This window comes from Meles meles, chromosome 20, assembly GCF_922984935.1.
Source record: "Meles meles chromosome 20, mMelMel3.1 paternal haplotype, whole genome shotgun sequence".
In the NCBI taxonomy this organism is placed as follows: Eukaryota; Metazoa; Chordata; class Mammalia; order Carnivora; family Mustelidae; genus Meles; species Meles meles.
This window is the reverse complement of record NC_060085.1, coordinates 4852767-4874871: the sequence shown is the minus strand read 5'-3', so window position 1 is coordinate 4874871 and position 22105 is coordinate 4852767. Positions and strand designations below refer to the sequence as shown.

Sequence of the window (22105 nt, the reverse complement as noted above, 5' to 3'; positions counted from 1 at the left end):
TGTTGAAAAACCAAAACCACTAGCCTGACGCAGTCCAAAAGGAAAATGTGAGTCATATGTGGAATTTTAAATTTGCTAGTAGCTGTATCTTTAAAAATGTGAAAAGAATCAGGTCAAATTAATTTAATAGTATATATTTAAAGTATTATCAGTCCAATGTATTGAATAAAGTCATATAACAACAATGCAATCAGTTCAAATTACAATCAATGTAAAATAATTATTATTTTTTTTTCCATTTTATTTATTTTTTCAGCGTAACAGTATTCATTCTTTTTGCACAACACCCAGTGCTTTATTAATGAGATATTTGATACTTTTTTCCATAATTAAGCCTTTGAAATCCAGGGTGTATTTTAGGCTTACAATACATCTGAATTCAGATACTTTTATTTTCAGTGATAAAAGTGAAATGAAGCCCTACCAGTGAAATTGTAGGTGATGGAAACATATTTCACACTGCTTCTTAATTGAAATAAATTAAAATTAAATAAAATTTAAAAGTTCATTCTCAAGACACACTAGCCACATTTCAAGTGCCCAACAGCCATATGTGGCTGGTGATCCTACTGGACAACATAACTCTCCAAAGTCATTTCCATGAAGGTTGGAATTTCTTTATCTGTTTTGTTCTCTGCTGTATCCTCAATGCCTAGAACAGCATCAGGCATATAGTAGGCGCTCATATGCAAATTTGTTGAATGAAGAAAATGAGGCCATGCATTTAAGTGTGTAATACAATGGTTGTCATAGAGTAAATGTTCAATAATTGAGAGCTTTAAAGAAATAAGATAAGAAGTTAGGTAAATTTCTTTAAATCTGGCTTATCCTAGATGTGGTTGGGACCTGGGAAGTTCAAGGACCTATACTTTTTCATTGGTGACAGTCAGTTGCCTTCTTTCCTGTCTGACCCGTTGTAACTGTCTCTTGCAGAGTAACGGATGTTTGATTTCCGATCCTCTTAGACCCCAGACCCAGCCACTATAGGGGCTGACAACCCAACTTCCTAGTGTTTGAGGGCTTTCTCTGCTAGCTTGAGCTTACTCTGCCCATGCCCATGGACGGCCAGAGTTAATGGCCCGACCCCAGATGCAGCCTTCAACCAATGCCTGAGAGGAAGTTGTATATAGGTAGCCTATCTCTCTTGCAGTTCTGTTAGGATGACTCAGCTGCATCTCCTACACTAATTCCCAGAGTACTCTAGAGGGAATTAGGTTCCAGATGCCCAAAGTGATGAGCGGCATGATAATGCTTCCTGCATTAGCTTCTTTTTTTTCTTGTTTCATTTCCCAGCTCCTTATTGGTGCTTCCTGGAATTACCTCTCAAGTAAACTACTCCCACTTGACTCCTTATCTCAGAGTCCTTTTCTAAGACACGGAGAGGACAATCTCACAGTTTCTCGGATACAGTCAGATATCAGGCCATGAATCTTGGTACCTCAGAAACAAGAGCCATGAGGACAGCAAAGCTGGAGAGGTGGAAGCACTTGCATTCGGTATGTGAATTGTTGCTCCCCACGTGATGGCAGCCCTCTGTTGACCAGATGCCTCCCTCTTCCGATCCATTCCAGTAGACACAGAAAGATTTTGTTCTTGTACCACCAGGCTGAAAGAGAATAGCCTGAAAGTAGGGCTTTTTCTGGTTTTATTATCTCAATTTTACCGGTTAGTTATGGATGCATTGCATTGGAAACTGGAATGGGAAAATCCCACTATCTAGAACACTTGCGGGGAAGAGATTTATATGACCACACCTGCTGTGGGCTTTATTCTTCCTTTATCCTGTCCTTCTCTGGTCATCTCAGAGCCCCAGGGATTGACCCTTATGAACTGCTTTACCCAAGCTCCTTGTCACTGGGACAACCAATGAGAGGAACCGGTGAGAAGTCCTTAGATGAGAGGAGGAGGAAGTCAGGCGTTTCTTCTAGATGCTTCTTCTGCTTCAGCATATCGTCATCTCCAGCAGGGCAACCCTCCTGCATTTCTCCAGCTCTCACTGGGCTCAACAACGCCCATCCCTCCATTGCCTATTTGGCCTTACACATGATAATAGCTTCCCCTGGTGCCAATCTCTGGGTGCCTCAACATTTCTTGTTGGTTCTGTTAACTCTGAACCAGCAGAGCTGGATTCACTTTCTTGGCAGGACCGTAAAACACCTCTTTGAGGGAATGTACAGAGAACCAGCTCTGGATTTTGCTCACCTGAACATGTTGGAAAGTCAGGAATACAGGTTCAGACAGATATACTTTTTTCTTCGTACTAATGGTGCCACTCACAACATGAGAGTTCAGTTTCACTTCCTGTGTCCCTCTTCCATCATTAAAAAAGGACCCATTCGGCATATCCCAAAGAGACTGATAAGTGACAAGGGCAACTGCACTTCTATCTGAGAAAACAGGAGAGAAATCACATTAGAGGGCATCCACATTATGGGAAATCAGTGTCTTGTTGAGAGTCATAAGGCAAACATTACGTATAATCAAATTGCCCTTGGAAATCCTTTATGTTGTCCCATCAATACCTTGTATATGGTTTGGGGTACAGCATTTTGTATATGTAATACATATTATAATGTATCACACCTTATAAAAGATATGTGTGCAAAATATCCATTAATGTATTGTAAAATATATATATGAGCCCTTAGACATCCAAATCAGAGCCATGAGGCAAGATATTTGGCCTCAAAAGAGCAGGTGGAACTCAGATGGGAGTGAGGAGATCACATATTCCTATCTTCCATCTCAAGCCCACTCTGGGGTATCTAATTCATTTTTTAAAAGATTTTTATTTATTTATTTGACAGAGAGAGACACAGTGAGAGAGGGAACACAAGCAGAGTGGGAGAGTGGGAGAGGGAGAAGCAGGTTTCCTGTTGAGCAGAGAGCCCAATGCTGGACTCGATTCCAAGACCCTGGGATCATGACCTGAGCCAAAGGCAGATGCTTAACCCACTGAGCCACCCAGGTGCCCCTGGGCTATCTAATTTAGAAAGGTAAGGAAAGGTATGCAGGATGACACATTCTTTTAATTCATTCTCTCATTCTCCTTCCCTCTATCTTTCTCTTTCTCCCTCTCCCATCCTCCTGCCTTCCCCTTTTCATGCAAGAATAATCGAATTCACAGAAGGTAAATTTGCATACAATGCTCTGTTGCACAATGTAGCATTTCTTAAACTGCAATTGCTTGTGAACCACCATCCCCAGTTTTAGTCAAAGCTACTTTCCACCTCTATTATTATTTACTCCATTTTAAGCACCAACTCATTTGTAGCTCTTTTCCCTCCCCCTTCTCCATCTGACAGCTCACCATCAGGAGTGAAGATTAATCAGTAGCTGGGAATTTTCTGGAGAAAATAGAGCAGGTATTTCACCCTCTCCAGAGAACCAGGTCTTTCTCTTTGAAATATTTTTCATGCACTCTTTCATTACTGTATTTATTCACTCTTTTTAAAAAGATTTTTATTTATTTATTTGACAGACAGAGATCACAAGTAGGTAGAGAGGCAGGCAGAGAGGGGAGGAAGCAGGCTCCCCGCTGAGCAGAGAATCCAATGTGGGTCTCGATCCCAGGACCCTGGGATCATGACCTGAGCTGCAGGCAGAGGTTTTAAACCACTGAGCCACCCAGGTGCCCCAATATTTATTCACTCTTTCAAGAAATATTTATTGAGCACCTATCATGTACCAGACAGTGTTCCAGATATTGCAAAAGAACAGTGAAGAAAACAGGCTGAGTTATTGCCATCAGAGAGCTGATATAGTGGGAGAGATAGACAACAAACACCTTAAGAAAAAATTGCATAGTGTACATGCTGTGCAGAAATTTAAATGAGATGGTGGAATAAGGCAGGGATGGCAAGCTATGGCCTGAGAATCAAATCCAGCCTATCGCCTCTTTTTGTACATAAGGCACATAGCCATGCCCTTTCATTTACATATCATCTATGGCTGCTCTCCCACTGGAATGTCACAGTTGAGTAGTTATAACAACGATCATCTGGCGCAAGCAAGCAAGGAAAACAAAAACAAAAATGAACTATTGGGACCTCATCAAAATTAAAAGCTTCTGCACAGTGAAGGAAACAATCAACAAAACTAAAAGGCAGAAGATATTTGCAAATGACATATCTGATAAAGGATTAGTTTTACAAAGAACTTATGAAAGAAACTTATCCAGAAAACAAATAATCTAGTTGAAAAATGGGCAGAAGACATGAATAGAACTTTTTTCCAAAGAAGATATACAGATGACTAACAGACACATAAAAGATGTTCAACATCACTCAGCATCAGGGAAATACAGATCAAACCATGATGAGTTACCACCTCACGCCTGTCAGAATGGCTAAAATTAACAACCCAGGAAACAACAGATTTTGGCAAGGATGCAGGGAAAGAGGAACCCCCTTACACTGTTGGTGAAAACGAAAACTTGTGCAGCCACTGTGGAAAACAGTATGGAGGTTCCTTAAAAAGTTAAAAATAGAGCCACCCTATGACCCAGAAATTGTACTATTATGTATTTACCCAAAGGATATAAAAATACTGATTTCAAGGGATACATGTACCCTGAAGCTTATAGCAGCATTATCAACATTAGCCAAACTATGGGAAGAGCCCAATGTTCATCAACTGATGAGTGGATAAGGATGGAAGCTGTGGGAGATATATCTATATCTATATCTATATCTATATCTATATCTATATCTATATCCATATGATGGAATATTACTTAGCCATAAAAAAGAATAAAATCTTGCATTTTGCAATGACATGGTGGAGCTAGAGTGTATTATGCAAAATCATATGATTTCACTCACATGTGGAATTCAAGAAACAAAAGGATGACCATGGGGGAAAAAAGAAAAAAGAGGGGCAAACCATAAAACAGACTTCAACTGTAAGGAACAAACTGAGGGTTCCTGGAGGGGCAGTGGGTAGAGGGATGGGTTAAATGAGTGATGGGTATTAAGGAGGGTGCTTGTGATGAGCACTTGGTGTTGTATGTAAGTGATGAATCACTAAATTCTATACCTGAATCCAGTATTACACTGTATGTTAACTAACTGGAATTTAAATAAGAACTTGAGAAAAAAATTACTATCTGGTCCTTTCACAGAAAAAGTTTGCCAATTCACAGGACAAAGGAAAGCTAGGGACTGTTTTAAATAGGGTGATCATGAAACATTTCTCTAGGGAAAGAGTGTTTAAGGCAACAAGGATCTGTGACTTTCAAGTGCTTCCTTTTCAGACCATCACATGGAAACAGAGCATACAACAGCCTGTCCCTTTTTTTTTTCCCACCTGTGCCTTTTAAGGAAGCATGCCAAGGGATCACTGTTTGAACCTCAGCCTATCACAAAAGACCCACAACTGTGTCCCCCAAATTGCCTAGTTAGTGGTCACCATGTAGAGTCCCCCGTGCCTTGAAGGCTTTGTAAGTTGGCCCAGTCACCTACAAATGAGACAATAGTGCCTAGGATTTGGAGGTCAGGAGAATTCATCTTAAACACAGTACCTTCTATAATTCCTTTGAAAGCATCAGTACAGTCAATATCCATAGTGTTATTTCCAGCTTCTAGAAAAGTCTTCTCACTTGTCTCATTGCACCTCTTGATTTCATAGACTGGAAACATTAAGGAAGTTAGTTCTGCTTTGTTCGCTTCTCATGCAAAAGAAATTTGTTGAAGAACTCTCTTCTTTGAAAGGCCCCCTACTGATGATTTCCTTTTCTGCATGCAAGGTAGACTAGATGGCATTCCCTTCCACATCTCTGGCTGATGGGATGAGATGGTCAAAATGGTCTAAGCAGCATCCTCTGGCCACAGCAACCCAGGGGAAGATAGGGGATGGCCATGCTTCCCAGAGCTGCAACCAGGTGGACAAGCCTTTACATATAATATTTAAAGATCGAAAAACTTTAAAAAATGTATACTGGAGTACCTGGTGATGGGGTGACTTAAGTTTTTAAGCAAGAGAGGCTAAACATTTAAAAGTTTTCCAGGGAAAGTCACCTGGGAGCAAGTCTGCATTTGGAAAAGAACCCCGTGAATGAATTCTCCATGTCACAGAAACAAAAACACAAGGTTTGACAAAAGATCAGCCTCCTAAAATGTTTTGGTCATAAAGAAAATGTTCTATGTTTCTTACCTATACCAAGAGTAGAATTCTCATGCTTCCCTGGAGAAGCTAAATCCTCAGTCCATATGACCTCTTCCATTTTCTGAAACACTTGGGTAGCCATTTTTGCAATGTGCTCTTTGTTACTTTTGTTCCTTGGAATTTCCTTTCAAGGAAATAAAGCTAATTAGGTAGGCTCTTCCTGAAACTTGAGAAAGCAGGAATATCTTGTATGTAGTTGGGTGAGTCCAGAAGGCAGTAACATTGATTAAGGGGTAGGCTCTGCACTCTCGGCCTGATAGGTATCTTCTCATTGACCACACACAGCCCTGTGAAGGGCATGTCATTCACTCCATTGTGTTTATGGGAACATGAAGGCCTGAAGGATGAGGTGTCTGGAAGCCATGAAGAGTACCTTACAGAGGAAGACAGGGGAGGGGAAGTGGTGACAAGGGGTGGAGTGAAGCTCTGTATTTCTGATGCTGGTCTTTGAGCAACAGTTGAGGCACTAAAAACCTTTCCCATGGTTTCTCAATGCCTATTGACATTTGAGACCAGATAAGTGGGAGGCTGTCCCCGGGCATAACTATTTAGCAGCATCCTTGGTCTCTACCCACTTGATGCCCAGTAGCACTCGAGTTGTGACAACCAAAAAACATCTGCAAACATTGCCAGATGTTCCCTGGGAGAAAGGACAAATCATTCCTGCATGGGAACTGGTGTGTCCTAAAAGGCAGAGGGAGCCATGGTAGTTATTTGAGCAGGAGAATAACAGGGCAAGACTGGCCAGCTGCCTCCCAGACCCAAGCTTCACCTCACTCACCTGACCATTCTCTACGAATGGTGTCTCCTCACTGGAGCTCTCTGCAGGGGGGAAAAAAAGTAGCCATTGAGTGGAATGTGGAAGGTTAACATGCCTGGCCCCCACCCCTTTCCAATCACTCTTGAGTTGGGTCTTTCCTTGATGCTTCCCATCATTGCCCAAGTCCCCGCCAAGAAGTCCCAAATGTCTTCTACAGTAGAAATTTAAAAGGAGATTAGGGCAGGGCCTCCAGTTCAATAACTAAGTCAATAGTATTTATTGCACACCTACTAAAAGCCAGGAAAAATACTAAACCTTACGGAAGTAAGTTGACAAAGAAACAAAGGGTGTTCCCTTGTGGGTTTTGCAGTCTGGTGGGAAAGTCAGTAGTTAAATAATGACAAATAAGTGATTAAGTGATTACAAGGGTCCAGCATCTTCTTAATATATAGGACAAGACACCTTGGGAGCCCACAGAGAAACCTTAGAATGTGGAGGGTGCAGAGGAGGCTTCCTGAAGGAATGGGTGTTCACTTGGTTAATAATACAGAAGCAGTAATAACACCTGTAGTTGTCTACACACATGGCATATAAAGTGCCTTAATACACACCATCTCATGCAAAGAAACACAGAAGGTTCTAGAACAGGCTTATGTAGCTTGATAGCTAATATTTATTGAGCCTTCCTAGGTAGCTAGCACTGCACTGAATGTTTTACACAACTTAATAATCAAAATGGGGATGCCTGGGTGGCTCAGTAGTTTAAGCCTCTGCCTTCGGCTCAGGTCATGATTTCAGGGTCCTGGGATCGAGCCCTGCATTGGGCTCTCTGCTCAGCAGGGACCCTGCTTCCCCCTCTCTCTCTGCCTGCCTCTCTGCCTACTTGTGACCTCTCTCTCTCTGTCAAATAAATAAGTAAAAATCTTTTTAAAAAAGTCAAAATGGGTAGGTGAGGTGTATTAGTTTCCTAAGTCTGCTGTAACAAAGTTCCACAAGTGAGGGGGATTTGAAACAATAGAAATTTATTTCCTCATGGTTCTGGAGGCTAAAAGTCCAAAATCAAGATTATTAGCAGGGCCATACTCCCTCTGAAGGCTCTAAGTAAGATTCTTCTTTGCATCTCCTAACTTCTGGTGGTTGCAAACCATCTTTGGTGTCCCTTGGCTGGTGGTACCAGAACCCCAGCCTCTGTGTCTGCCCTTGCATATCCCTCGGTATGTGTGTGTGTCCCTACTCCCCACTTCCCTCTTCTTATAAGGACTCCAGTCATGTTGGATTGAGGGCCCCAACCTCATCCAGTGTGACCTCTTCTTGATTTTATTAGATCTGCAAAGCCTTTCTTTCCAAATAAGATCATATGCCCAGGTTCCAGATGGATGTGAATTGGAGGAGATTCTATTCCACCCAGAACGTGAGGTAAGTAGGTTTCTGAAGTTACTCAGCAATTACTTTTCCTTGGAACCCCCCTCCCCCTGACCAGACCCAGTGACTCACGGCTAATGAACAGAACACAGAAAAAGTGTTAGGAGCCACTGCTGAAACTGGGTTATAAAAGATTACAACTTCTACTTTTGTCACACTCTTTTTCTGGCTATTCTCATGAGCTTGCTACAACAAAGCAAGCTGGAGAGGCTGACATATCTAAGAACTGAGGGTGGTCTCTCTCCAACTACCAGGAAGAAACTGAGGCCTTCAGTCCAGTGGCTTGGAAAGAACTAAATCCTGCTATCAACCATGTGAGTGAGCTTGGAAGCAGATCTGCCCCTAGATGAGCCTTCAGATGAGACTGATCCCTACCCAACACTTTGACTGTAGCTGTGAGAAACCTTGGAACAGAGGACACAGAGAAGTTATACCTAGATTCCTGGCCTACAGAGACTGTGAGAAAATATTGTTTTAAGCCACTACCATTGGGGTAATTGTTATGTAGTAATACATAACTCATACAGTAGATGCTGTTATTATTCCCAATTACAGGTGAGGCATATAAAAGTTAAGTCATTACCCAAAAGTCAGCTGATAAGTGGGAGAGGCAGAAATTAAGTCCAATCTATTGAACTCGAAACATGGAATTATGCTAGGAATGAGCAAATAGGTAAACATGTTGTGGTCATTGAGAGCCACGTTCTCAGTGTGGCAGAAGCAGCCACAAACAAGGACAGAGGAAGGCTAGAAGGAGCCCTGGTGTTGGATGGGAATCTTAGGTATCAGTGTGAACTCATAGGGTTTAGTATATAGACAGATAAATAGATGTAGAAATTGAATTTAAAGTGAGAGAGGAAGAAATGAGTAGGGAAGTCCAGCAGAAAATCTGAGATGTCATTTTGGAAGCTCAAGAAAGGGACCCAGACAGGAGACATACTCTTGCAAGGCAGCTGCATAAGGTCGTTGATTGGTGCTGGAGGCTTGGGTGATGCCTTCTGGGAAATTATTACCAGGGACCAGAGTAGGATGCAGGACAAGGGCCAGGACAAATCTCTGTTCTCTTACTCTGGCCTGAAATCAATGGAGCTCTCAAAATCTACCCTCCCCCTCTCCTTTTTCACGGTGGAAAGTACTTGGAAATCCTTACCATAACATGCTTCATGATCTGACTTGATGAATCTAGCCAGCCAGTTGAAAATACGATTTGAGAAACAGCTGCAGTAGTAACTTCCAATTTCATTTCCACAGTATGATTCCTTCTTGCACTTTGCCAGGCCCGCCGTACACTCATCAATATCTGCAAATCAAGAGAAAAACATCATTTTTCATTCTCATCAAACTGTACTATCTTCCCTTGCACAGGGAGTCTCCAGTACACACCCTCATTCATAAGCATCTGCTTTTGGAGAAGATGACTCCATATCATAAAGGTGATATTTCTCCTCCAGTTGATGTATAAATATAATACAATCCTAGTGAAAAACATCTAGCTAGACTTTAAGGAGTAAGACAGTAGATACAATCATGTAAGAATAGCCAGAAAAACTCTGCAGTGGGGACTCGTCTAATTATATGCTGAAACATACTTTAAAGCCTCAATAAAATGAATGCTGGCACATGAATTGACAAAGAGTCCAGGGAAAGAGACTCAAAGTCCAGAAACAGACCCAAGTACATATGGAGCTTTAGAGTATGATGATGGTGATAGGTCCAGCCCCTGAATGAAGGACAAGTGATTCTTTCAATACTCAGATCACAAGGTTTGTTTAATCAATTCAAAACATACAGCAAATTAACACACACACACACACACACAGAGCAAGTAGCAAGGAAAGAGATAGAGCAAGAGAGGCAAGAGAGGCAAGAGGCTCCCACTGTCAAAGTCCTGGCACGTGCAATATTCACGTGTTCTGCGTCTATCTGCCACATCTATCTGATGGACCAGAGTTGAGGTTCAAGCAAAGGGACCCACAGACAGAAGTTGTCCTGAGCCAATGACTCACACTTATTCTCTCTGTTGGGAGGACTCAGGACAAGTAAGTGGATTGAACCAATAGTTGCAACTTGCCCATTAGTCTGTGGGTTATATCAAGCTATGGGTATGTTTCAGGTAGAGGGTTGTATGTGTCAGGATGGTAATCACCAATGAGTGACGAAATTAAAACCTCTTACATATTAAGTGCTTGTGTATATTTGGCTTATATTGTGTATCTTGGACACTTAATGCCTCTTAGTTATTTAAACCGAGAACTTTTCCCCTAAGGTCAGGAACACAGCAGGGATGTCCACTACACCACAGCTATTCAACATAGTACTAGAAGTCCTAGTCTCAGCAACAAAAAGAAAAAAAAAGGTATCTGAATCATCAAAGAAGAAGTCAAACGATCACTCTTTGCAGATGATATGATACTTTATGTGGAAAACCCAAAAGACTCCACTCCAAAACTGCTAGAACTAATACAGGAATTCAGTAAAGTGTCAGGATATAAAATCAATGCACAGAAATCAGCTGCATTTCTGTACACCAACAGCAAGACAGAAGAAAGAGAAATTAAGGAGTTGATCCCATTTACAATTGCACCCAAAACCATAAGATAACCTAGGAATAAGGACATGGGGAGATGGAGAGGAGAGGGAGTTGAGGGAAACTGGAAGGGGAGATGAACCATGAGAGACTATGGACTCTGAAAAACAACCAGAGGGTTTTGAAGGGGCGGGGGGTGGGAGGTTGAGGAACCAGGTGGTGGGTAATAGGGAGGGCACGTACTGCATGGAGCACTGCATTGTGTGATGCCAAAACAATGAACACTGTTATGCTGTAAATAAAAAAAGAAAAAAGAAAAAAGAAAATGCATTTCTTATAAGATGGCTAAGCCTATACTTTCTAAATCAGTTCAATTAAATTTTAGTGTAATAGAACCATGGATGTCTCAGCATTGCTAGAAGCGGACAGGCTTCAGTATAATTTTGTATCTTAGTTTTCATTTTTATATATTAAAAAAATCAATTCTTGTAAATGAAAATACTGAAATACTTGTTCAGTAAATAAGAATGGGAAGGGGAAAAGTTTTGTTACAGTAACATTTTTTTAATTGTCTGAAATTTTGGTATACCACCCAAATAAAGAATCAAAAACTAAATTCAGTGATCCACTGGGTGACAATTAGGTCCTTGTGAAGTGTGGCTGAAAGAAAAGAATAGGAAATAATGACAACTCAACCATTTTCCAAGTGTCTCTTTGTTTGGCACCCTCAAGATCTTTATACCCTGGGGTCCTTGCACCTTTGGTAAGAATGGAAGAAAGAGAAAAGCATATCTTTTGGGCAAAATAAGAGAAATAAAAGAGGAAGTCAGAAATTAAAAAAAAAAAGATAACCTAGGAATAAACCTACCCAAAGAGGCAAAGAATCTGTACTCAGAAAACTATAAAGTACTCATGAAAGAAATTGTGGAAGACATGAAGAAATGGAAAACATTCCATGCTCATGGATTGGAAGAACAAATATTGTGAAAATGTCTATGCTACCTAGACTGATCTACACATTTAATGTAATCCCTATCAAAATACTATCAACTTTTTTTCACAGAAATGGAACAAATAATCCTACAATTTGTATGGAACTGGAAAAGACCCCAAATAGCCAGAGGAATGTTGAAAAGGAAAGCCAAAATGGTAGCATCACAATTCCAGACTTCAAGCTCTATTACAAATCTGTCATCATCAAGACAGTGTGGTACTGGCATAAAAACAAACACATAGATCAATGGAACAGAATAGAGAGCCCAGAAATAGACCTGCAACTCTATGGACAACTAATCTTCGACAAAGCAGGAAAGACTGTTCAATGGAAAAAAGACAGTCTCTTCAACAAATGGTGTTGGGAAAATTGGACAGTCACATTTAGAAGAATGGAACTGGACCATTTCCTTACACCACACACAAAAATAGACTCAAAATGAATGAAAGACCTCAATGTGATACAGGAATCCATCAAAGAACACAGGCATGAACCTCTTCGACTTCAGCCACAGCAACTTCCTCCAAGAAACATCGCCAAAGGCAAGGTAAGCAAGGGGAAAAAATGAATTACTGATACTTCATCAAGATCAAAAGCTTTTGCACAACCAAGGAAATAGTGAACAAAACCAAAAGACAACAGATAGAATGGGAGAAGATATTTGCAAATGATATATCAGATAAAGGGCTAGTATCCAAAATCTATAAAGAACTTATCAAACTTAACACCCAAAGAACAAATAATCCAATCAAGAAATGGGCAGAAGACATGAACAGACATTTTGGCAAAGAAGACATCCAAATGGCCAACAGACACATGAAAAAATGCTCAATATCACTCACCATCAGGGAAATACAAATCAAAACCACAATGAGATACCACCTCATACCAGTCAGAATGGCTAAAATTAACAAGTCAAGAAATGACAGATGCTGGTGAGGATGCGGAGAAAGGGGAACCCTCCTACACTGTTGGTGGAAATGCAAGCTGGTGCAGCCACTCTGGAAAACAGTATGGAGGTTCCTCAAAAAGTCGAAAATAGAGCTACCCTATGACCCAGCAATTGCACTACTGGGTATTCACCCTAAAGATACAAATGTAGTGATCCGAAGGGGCACATGCACCCAAATGTTTTTAACAGCAATGCCCACAATAGCCAAACTATGGACAGAGCCTAGATGTCCATCAACAGATGAATGGATAAAGAAGACATAGTATATATATACAATGGAATACTATGCGCCATCAAAAGAAACAAAATCTTGCCATTTGCAATGATGTGGGTGGAACTAGAGGGTATTATGCTAAGCAAAATAAATCAATCAGTGAAAGAAAATTATCATATGCTTTCTCTGATATGAGGAATTTGAGAGACAGGGTGGGGAGTTGTGGTGGGCAGGGAGGGAATAAACAAAATAAGATGGGATTGGGAGGGAGACAAACCCTAAAAGACTCTTTTTCTTAACGATTTTATTTATTTATTTATTCGACAGAGAGAGAGAGAGAGAGATCACAAGTAGGCAGAGAGGCAGGCAGAGAGAGGGGGGGAGCAGGCTTCCTGATTGATTTGAATTGAGAGAGAGCCCCGATGCAGGGCTTGATCCCAGGATCCTGAGATCATGACCTGCGCCAAGGCAGAGGCTTAACCCACTGAGCCACCCAGGCACCCCAATAGACTCTTAATCTCATGAAACAACCTGAGGGTTACTGAGGGGTGGGGAGTAGGGATAGGGTGGCTTGGTAATGGATATTGGGGAGGATATGTGCTATGGTGAGTGCTGTGAAATGAGTAAGCCTGATGATTCACAGACCTTTACCCCTGGGGCAAGTAATACATTATATGTTAATAAGAAAAATTGTTCATCATTAGAGTAAATCACAAAAAATCTACTGATATACCATTTCTCACCAAGTAGACTGACAATGCAGTCTGACAACATGTTTTGTCAGGAAGGCTGTGGGAAGACAGGTGCTTTTGTGCATTGCTGGTGAGAATGCCAATTGGTACACTTTTCTAGAATTAAATTTGGGATAGCTAATCAAGCTACATATGGATTTACCTTTTAACTAAGGCACCTCACCCTCAGGACTCTACTTCTGCTTGTTTTTTTTTTTTTTAATTAACATATAATGTATTATTTGCGTCAGGAGTACAGGTCCGTGAATCATCAGTCTTACACAATTCACAGTACTAGGACTCTACTCTAAAGACACATCTCCCACAAATACTGGAAAAAGCCTAAGGATTCAAGTACAGTGTCCCCATGCAGAAGAAGGTCGAATAAACTATGCTTCATCCACACAGCTACATAAAAGGGTGAAGGAAGATCTCTGGGTGATTTGGAATAATTTCTAGGATATACTGTTAAGTGAAAAAAGCAAAGTGCAAAAGAGCATGTCTGGTGTCTTCACAGAAGACCAGAAAAGACAGATTGCCGACTCAGGAGCATGGCAACTAAATAGGACCCTGAAATAATTCTTGAAGCAGAAAAAAAGGGGGGAGCATTGGGGGAAAAACCCAGTGAAACTGGGAAAAAAGTCTGTTTTTGTTTAACATCCTTATATAAATATCAGTTCCCTAGCTTTCATCATCGTAGTATGGCCATGTTGTTGGTGAACCTTTGGGGCACTTGGTGAAGGGGTAATAGAGAATTCCCTAAACTCTTCTAAAAAGTTTCAAAAATAGATACATCCAATGTTGTATGATTCCACTTATAAGAGGTCCCTAGAGGAGTCACATCCACAGACACGGAGTAGATGGTGGGAGCCAGAAGTGGGACAGGGGGCAGGCAGTCAGTGCTTCACAGGGACAGAAGTCTCAGTTTGGGGAAAGTTCTGGAGACGGATGGTGGGGATGACTGCACAGCAGTGTGAGTGTGTTTGATGCCACTGGACTATACACAAAAATGGTTAAACTGGTAAATTTTACATTATCTGTATTTTGCCACGTTCAAATAAAATAAACCCTAAGTCATTTACCATGGTCTGCTTTGCCTTCTGAATTTACACAATTCTACCAATCAGATATTCTGGAGTGGTTTTCTCTTTGGCAGTCAAATGGACCTTTAGAATTTGTGGAAATGAGAAAGGATTTTGGCTGGAGTAGAGGGGAGTAGTGATAAGGGAAACTGCAATAGAGTTGGGGTCAGATCATGGAAGATACTTAGTGTGAAGATAGTAAGTTATTCATTTGTTCTCTTGGACAATGAGTAGTTGAGGCCAAATCATAGAAGATATTAAGTGTCAAGATCTGAGTTGGGGTCAGATCATGGAAGATGTCTGTCAAGATAGTAAGTTACTCATTTCTTCTCTTGGACAACACTTTTTTATTGGGCCTCTGTGATGTGACATGTTCTCTATCTTCAGCTTACTGTAATGAACAAAACAAACATGGTCTGCACTCTTCTGGGATTCTCAGACAGACCAACAAAATGGATTCTTGAAACTTCAAGGGTCCTGGGAACTCTACCTTCCTCTAAAGACATCAAACAAGCTTCAGGGAGAGTGAGGGGGACACAAGGATAGGGACTTCTCTAAGGGCACTGAGACAGCTCCGATATGTTCTGTCTTATAGTACAACTGCATCTTTGCCTCACTAGTACCCCACACATGCCCCCACCTCCATTCCAGATCTCAGGATGTCGTGGATTGAGTCTCTACCTTCACATTTCTCGTGGGGCTTGATGTAGCTCCTCCCAGACAGAGACTGAAATCCATCGTTACAAACACAGTGGGTGCTGTTGGAACAGCTGGCATTTTCAGGGCACATGGGGCAGAAAGCTGCAGGAAACACAGGATCCTTTCATTAATTTACTCATTCATTCAAGACAGATTCCTTGAGTACTTACGATGTCCCAGATGCTATGGTCAGAAAAATGCCCTTTTAGGAATAGCTCTGTTGGCCTCCACCATGCATCCCTCCCACGGTGGGACACAGGCTTGTGTGCCTGCCCCACCCACATGCAGCCTCTGCCACCAACACCACTCCTGCTCAACAGTAGAACTTCCAACTGTCAGCACCTGGGGCTTTCTCTGGCTACGAGAGTCCTCTGTGCTCACCACATGCTAGCAATGGAGAAGTTCCCTCAATCAATGATGGACATGAGTCCGTGTGTTAAAATAAAGGGTGGGGCTTTTTTATTATCAGAAAAAAAAAAAGAAAACAAGTATTGGCAAGATGCAGAGGAAGCGTAACCCTGTGCGCTGCTGGTAGGCATGTAAAATGGTGCACGTATTGTGGAAAGCAGCTTGGCAAGTCTTAACAATTTTTTTTGTTGTTGTTAGAAATACCATATACCCCAGGGGTACAGGTCTGTGAATCGCCAGGTTTACATACTCACAGCACTCACGATAGCACATACCCTCCCCAATGTCCATAATATGTTTATTAAAAAAAAAAATTGGAAGGGGAGGCAAACCATAAGAGACTATGGACTCTGAAAAACAACTTGAGGTTTTGAAGGGGCGGGGGTGGGAGGTTGGGGGAACAAGTGGTGGGTAATAGGGAGGGCACGTACTGCATGGAGCACTGGGTGTTGTGCAAAAACAATGAATACTGTTACGCTGAAAAAAATAAATAAATTTATAAACAAACAAACAAAAAAAGAAATACCATATATCACTTTTGGGTATATAGCCCGAAGAACTGAAAGCAGGTTGTTTTTTTTTTTTATTTGACAGAGAGAAATCACAACCAGGCAGGCAGAGAGAGGAGGAAGCAGGCTCCCCGCGGAGCAGAGAGCCCAATGTGGGGCTCTATCCCAGGACCCTGGGATCATGACCCGAGCCGAAGGCAGAGGCTTTAATCCACTGAGCCACCCAGGAGCCCCGAAAGCAGGGTTTTGAAGAAATATTTGCACACCCCTGTTCATAGCAGCATTATTCACAGTAGCCAAAAGGTAGAAACACCCCAAGTGTCCATTGACAGATGAATAAACACAATGTGGTCCATCCATACCCTGGAATATTAGTCAGTTTAAGAAAGAAGGAAATTCCAACACCTGCCACCACATGGGTGAACTCTGAAGACATTAAGGTATGCAAATAACAGTGGCAAATGGAGAACTACTGTTTGATGCCACTTACAGGAGGCCGCTAGAGGGGTCAAATTCCTCAAGACAGATCAAGTACTGGTGGGAGGGGAAATGGGGAACTGCTACTTCTTGGGGGGAGTGTCAGTCTGGCAAGAGTTTGAAACATGTTCTGGAGCTGGATGGTGGGGATGGTCATACGGCAGTGTGAATGTGTTTGATGCTGTGCACGGAGCAATTTTTACAATGGTGAATTTTGTTATGTATATTTTACCTCAAGTTTAAAAAGATAAATAAGAAGATAACAGCTTCCTTGCTCGTGGTGGGGACTCATGCCGGGGTGCTGGAGGGCATGCTCTTTCCTGTGTCCCCTCCCTCCCTCAACTGCTTGACAATGGACCCTGAGGTCTCCTCACCTTCCCAGGTATTTCCTAACTCTCGGCTGGAACTTCCCAGGATCCCTTCCCAGATAAATGAGTTGCTCTCAGGTCCTTTTCTCAGGGTGTGCTTCTGGGGGGCATCCAACCCAAGACATGGGGTTAAAAAAGTATCTCCTGCCATGACTTAGACACAGGCTCTGGGAAAGAAAGGACAGAATCCACCACCCACCAACTGTACAACCTTGAGCCAGCTACTTCCCGAGAGCACTGCTGGTCAAGTGAGAATACGGTCCAGACCTTCTCTGCAGGAATGCCAGGACTGAATGCGATGCGTGCAGAATGTGCTTGGCATGGAGCCTGGTGCACAGCAAGAGCTACGTAAGGGGTGGTGATGATGGAGAAGGGAGAGCACTTGCTCGGGAGCTGCAAGGAAAACGTAGAAGGCGGAAGAGATTCATGTAGTCTCCCTTGGAAATGTCCTCTTCCCTCCCCTCCCCGCAGGTTGTCGGATCCTAATTTTCTTTCCCTGGCATTTGGTTTTAAGTAAACTCACCTCCAGAATTCTCGGCATCTGATCCTGACAAAGCCAGCAGGAAGCTGAGACCTGGCACAGAGAGGAGGACAGTTCAGCTTGGCAGAAGCCCATGGGGTTAGGGGTTTCGTCTCCCACTGCCGGGGCGTACGTGAGCTAACTTCACCGCAGGTCCTTCCAAGCAGGCTACAAACACCCGAGTCCCAGCCGGCATCTACGGCTGAAGCATTCCAGGGCCATCTGGCTGCAGCTGTAAGAGGGTCTGTACCAATTTCAAGCTGGGGTGGCCGGGTGGGGGGGGGTACTCCAGGAGGGGAGTTCCTCACACCAACAATCAGTGCTCTGACACCAGCTGGGTGTCCTACAATTCAACCTCATTTCAACACCATCTACCTGGATTCAGTATCAGATCGCACAGGTTAAGGGCTCGTTCCCACAAGCCTGCCTCCAACTTTAGAAGCCATGGAAAGCCCAGGTTATCACCACCTCCTTGAGTTGCGTTACTTTGCTAGAGCAACTCAGGACTCCAGAGAAACAGTTTGGTTACAAATTACTGGTTTATTAGGAAAAGGTATCACTTGGGAACACCTGAGGCAGGTGAGGGGCAGGGCCAGGCGCTGGGGAGGGGCGCAGAACCTCCATACCCTCTCTGGGTGGCCACTCTCCCCAGGCCTCCAGCTTCACCAACCCCAGCAGACCAGTCTTCCCTGGCCTCAGGAGGATACCTCGCACCCCCAGGGTTGATTAGATCTTTGGCCCTTGGCCCGGAATTCACTCTCCAGCTCCTCTTGAAAGGTCCAGCCTTCAAATCACATGATTGGCTCCTCTCCCAGCCCCGCCCCTATCCCTGACCAGCTGTGAGTTTCCCAAATCGCCTCATTACTATAACAGAAGACACCTTTATCACTCTCCCCTCGGAAACGGGAACGCCAAGGGTTCTAAGAGCTGTGTGCAGGGGGGAAATGGGGACAAAGCTCGAATACGGATTTCTTATTGTAAATCACAGTACCACAAGCTGTGTGTCCCAATTTCTGAAAAACCGGTGGCTCAGAAAGCTTTTTTTCTCCAAATCTAGTACCAAAAGGCCAAGTGCCAGCCTCCTCCATATGCCGTGGTCTTTCCTGGCCTGTCTAGACCTCTACCCCACCCTGTCCGATGGCGACAAAGTCCAAGCCACCTGGGTCCTTTTAAAAGTTCTGGTAGCCACATTTTTTTAAAGGTAAAGAAAAATAGGGGGAATTGGTTTCATTACGTTTAACCCAAAAGAGCCAAGAGGTGATCCTTTTAACCCGCATTGACTATCTGACAAATTATTCATAAAGTATTTTATGATCCTTTCTGTGTGTAAATCCTTTCTGTGTGTAAGTAAGATAGTCTTTGAAACCAAGTAGGAGTTTTGCATGTGCAGCTGATCTCCACCGTGGCTGGCCTAGTTTGGAGTGCTTAAGAGCCACAGGTGGTCGGTGGCTGTCGTCCTGCACAGGACGGGTCTGACTACTAAAAACCCATGTTTTCTCTGGAGCAAAAGGGGATCTGAATAGCACATACTATAAGAATCCTGGAGTCCAAAACCGTGTCGAATTTGGAAAGGATGAGCCTGTCTGGGGCATGGTCCACTTTGTAGAATGATCTAAAAATGTCTCCCACGTTTTTAGATAAAGTTTTATATTAAAGTCTGGGATGAAATCAGACATGCGGAAAACTTCTCCACACTCTTCCTAATATCACTTCCTCAAGGTACATAGGTGGGAAATAACCAGGCATTTGAAGGACGGATTTTCCCGCAGCCCTTTCTCTGCAAGCAGGTTGTGCAGGGATGCTTGGCTAAAACCTGGAGGCATCTAGGGATGCCTAGGTGGCACCATCCGTTGAATGTTGGGCTTTTGGTTTGGGCTCCCATCATGAGCTCCTGGTTGTGAGATGGAGCCCCACTAGGGCTCTCCGCCCAGCATGAAATAGGCTTCAGGTTCTCTCTCCCTCTTCCTCCCCCTCTATCCCTACCCACCTGCCATGACTCATGCATGCTCTCTCTCTCTCTCTCAAATAAATAAAATCTTTAAAAAAAAATCTGAAGGCATCTACTTTCATAGCTAACACCAGCCCCCAAATGGCTAAAGTATGACAAGTAAAATCGAGGTAATTTGGATTTGTATCACATGGAAGGGGGAGGAGTAAGAAATCTGCTTATGGCCCGTTTGGACTATCACAGAACAGGACAAGTCCCCCGGACAGGTCAACACCTGCTTTTCCTACATCCTCTGTAATATTTACTATGCTCCGTATTATGGGTACTCATCAGCTTTAAGGATTCATGGTATTGGGCTGAATCACAGGACATGGCCATGTCTGTAAGTCAAAAAATGCTCAAATATCAGTACTTTCCCTGCAAATGCTCTCTTCGCAAAAAAGAAGTATTTGATTCCTATGGGGCAAGGGTCAGCAAACCATTGCCCTCGGGCCAAACCCAGACCAGGACTTGTTTTTATATGGCCTGTGAGTTAAGAACGGTTTTCAGTTTTTACATGGCTAAAAACGATCAAGAAGATTTCATGGCACTTGAAAATGATATGAAACTCAAATTTCTATGTGTATAAATCGAGTTTTATTGGAACACAGAGACGCCCATCAGTCTGGGAAGGCCTGGGGCTACTGTTACACGGCAGTACAGACAGAGTCGGTGTGTTCAGAGAGAAACCAAATACCCACAGAGCTGACGACAGTAATTATCTGGCCCTTTATAGAAAAAGTTTGCCCATCCCTGACACAGAGTATTGGACATCACATGCTTGCTAATAAGCTCTCCTTCCCAAACCTGCCTTAAACTGTATCTGAGTCCTCTTGTGGTGTTTTTGCATTGCCTCGAAGAATCAAAATCCCAGAGCAGAGCGATGGGTGGTTCCATCCAGGTTATTTAACTACTCAGCTGTAATACTCCAAACATGGCCCCTCAGGTGGTCTGACCAGTGTAGCAGGTCCTTCAAGTGTCCCCTTTAGTCTTCCCCAGAGGGGGTTCCTATGCATGCAAATAGCTATCTTTCTGTAAGAGGGCATTTTCTGCAGCCTGTGGAGGGCAAGCCCAAAATATTTGGGAATTATGCGGGAGTAGCTATCTAGCAGCAAGGGATGAAGACCCAGGGGAAATAACCCAGCCTCCTAGCCTTGCTAAAGCACATACGGCATTCCCTCTTGGAGGTGCCCCAACGGGGCTGAGCACCACTTACCCACCTCATTAACACACCCCGCATTGGCTCTTGTCTCCTCCCAGTCTGGCATCCCCACTTCCTTCCCTGGGATCTCTTCCCGAATAAACTACTTACATCCAAATCTTTGTCTCAGCTCTGCTTGGGGAGAGCAACTAAGAGATTCAGCGTGAGAGTTTCTGATAGGACTGGTGCACACAATCATTTCGGCACAGAGTGCCAAACTGGGGGGAGCAACCCAAACTAGGATGCTGGGGTCATGCGCACTCACCTGAGAGCAGGGGCAGGCACCTGCTTCCCATAGCACTGAGATACCGGGGCACCAATCTGAGAAGCTCTCTCAAGCAGGACGTGGCAAGGATGTCTGGAATGAAGAAGCCCCACGAAAGTCAATTTCGGTTGGTCACAGACTTTGGAGGCCAGGTGGCTAATGCTTCTCAAAACCCTTTAATTTCTGCCAATCTTTTGACCCAACAATTCCACTTCTGAGGAATTACCTCAAGGAAAGGAGGATCGAAGGAGAGTAGATTCTAGGAAACAAGCTTACAACCCAGCAAACGTGGAACCAATATCCTGCTGGAATTTAAACTCCCAGTCAATCGCAACCACCAAGATTCAGACTGTGAGGAATTCCACAGGACAAACTATCCAATTTCTTCACCCTCCTCAAAAAATTTAAGGGGTGAAAAACATAGGGGAGACCTCGATTTAAAGAGACACAGAAATACAGTTGGTTGGTTCCAACTGCAGTGTCTTACTGGATCCCAAATCAAACATAAGTTTTTTAAACATTTGAAGCCTGGCAACGTAACAACGTTAAAGAAATGGTTGTTCAGGGGCGCCTGGATGGCTCAGTGGGTTAAGCCTCTGCCTTCGGCTTGGGTCGTGATTCCAGGGTCCTGGGATTGAACCCTGCATTGGGCTCTCTGCTCATCAGGGAGCTTGCTTCCCTTCCTCTCTCTCTGCCTGCCTCCCTGCTTACTTGTGATCTCTGTCTGTCAAATAAATAAATAAAATCTTAAAAAAAAAAGAAATGGTTGTTCATTCTTGTGCATATGATAATTCAACTTCCGTTTCCTTATCTGTCCACTCAGA

General features: G+C 43.1%; 1 protein-coding gene across 2 annotated transcripts in view; it reads right to left on the bottom strand.

Moving 5' to 3' along the window:
* LOC123932970 (putative adhesion G protein-coupled receptor E4P) overlaps positions 1-21362 on the bottom strand; it is a 37781-nt gene extending 16419 nt beyond the window's left edge. Inside the window, exons 1-9 of one of the 2 annotated variants that reach the window (XM_045991768.1) lie at positions 21282-21362; positions 17832-17882; positions 15529-15648; positions 9498-9647; positions 6947-6987; positions 6154-6289; positions 5522-5629; positions 2203-2387; positions 1439-1606 (exon numbers count right to left, since the gene is read on the bottom strand). In XM_045991768.1, coding sequence (XP_045847724.1) covers positions 1439-1606; positions 2203-2387; positions 5522-5629; positions 6154-6289; positions 6947-6987; positions 9498-9647; positions 15529-15648; positions 17832-17882; positions 21282-21312 — 990 coding nt within the window. In that variant the 5' untranslated portion in view covers positions 21313-21362. Of the gene's footprint in view, positions 1-1438; positions 1607-2202; positions 2388-5521; positions 5630-6153; positions 6290-6946; positions 6988-9497; positions 9648-15528; positions 15649-17314; positions 17407-17831; positions 17883-21281 lie in introns of those variants that run through there. The other variant, XM_045991769.1, reaches the window with a different exon arrangement.
* Between the last annotated feature and the right edge of the window lie 743 nt (positions 21363-22105).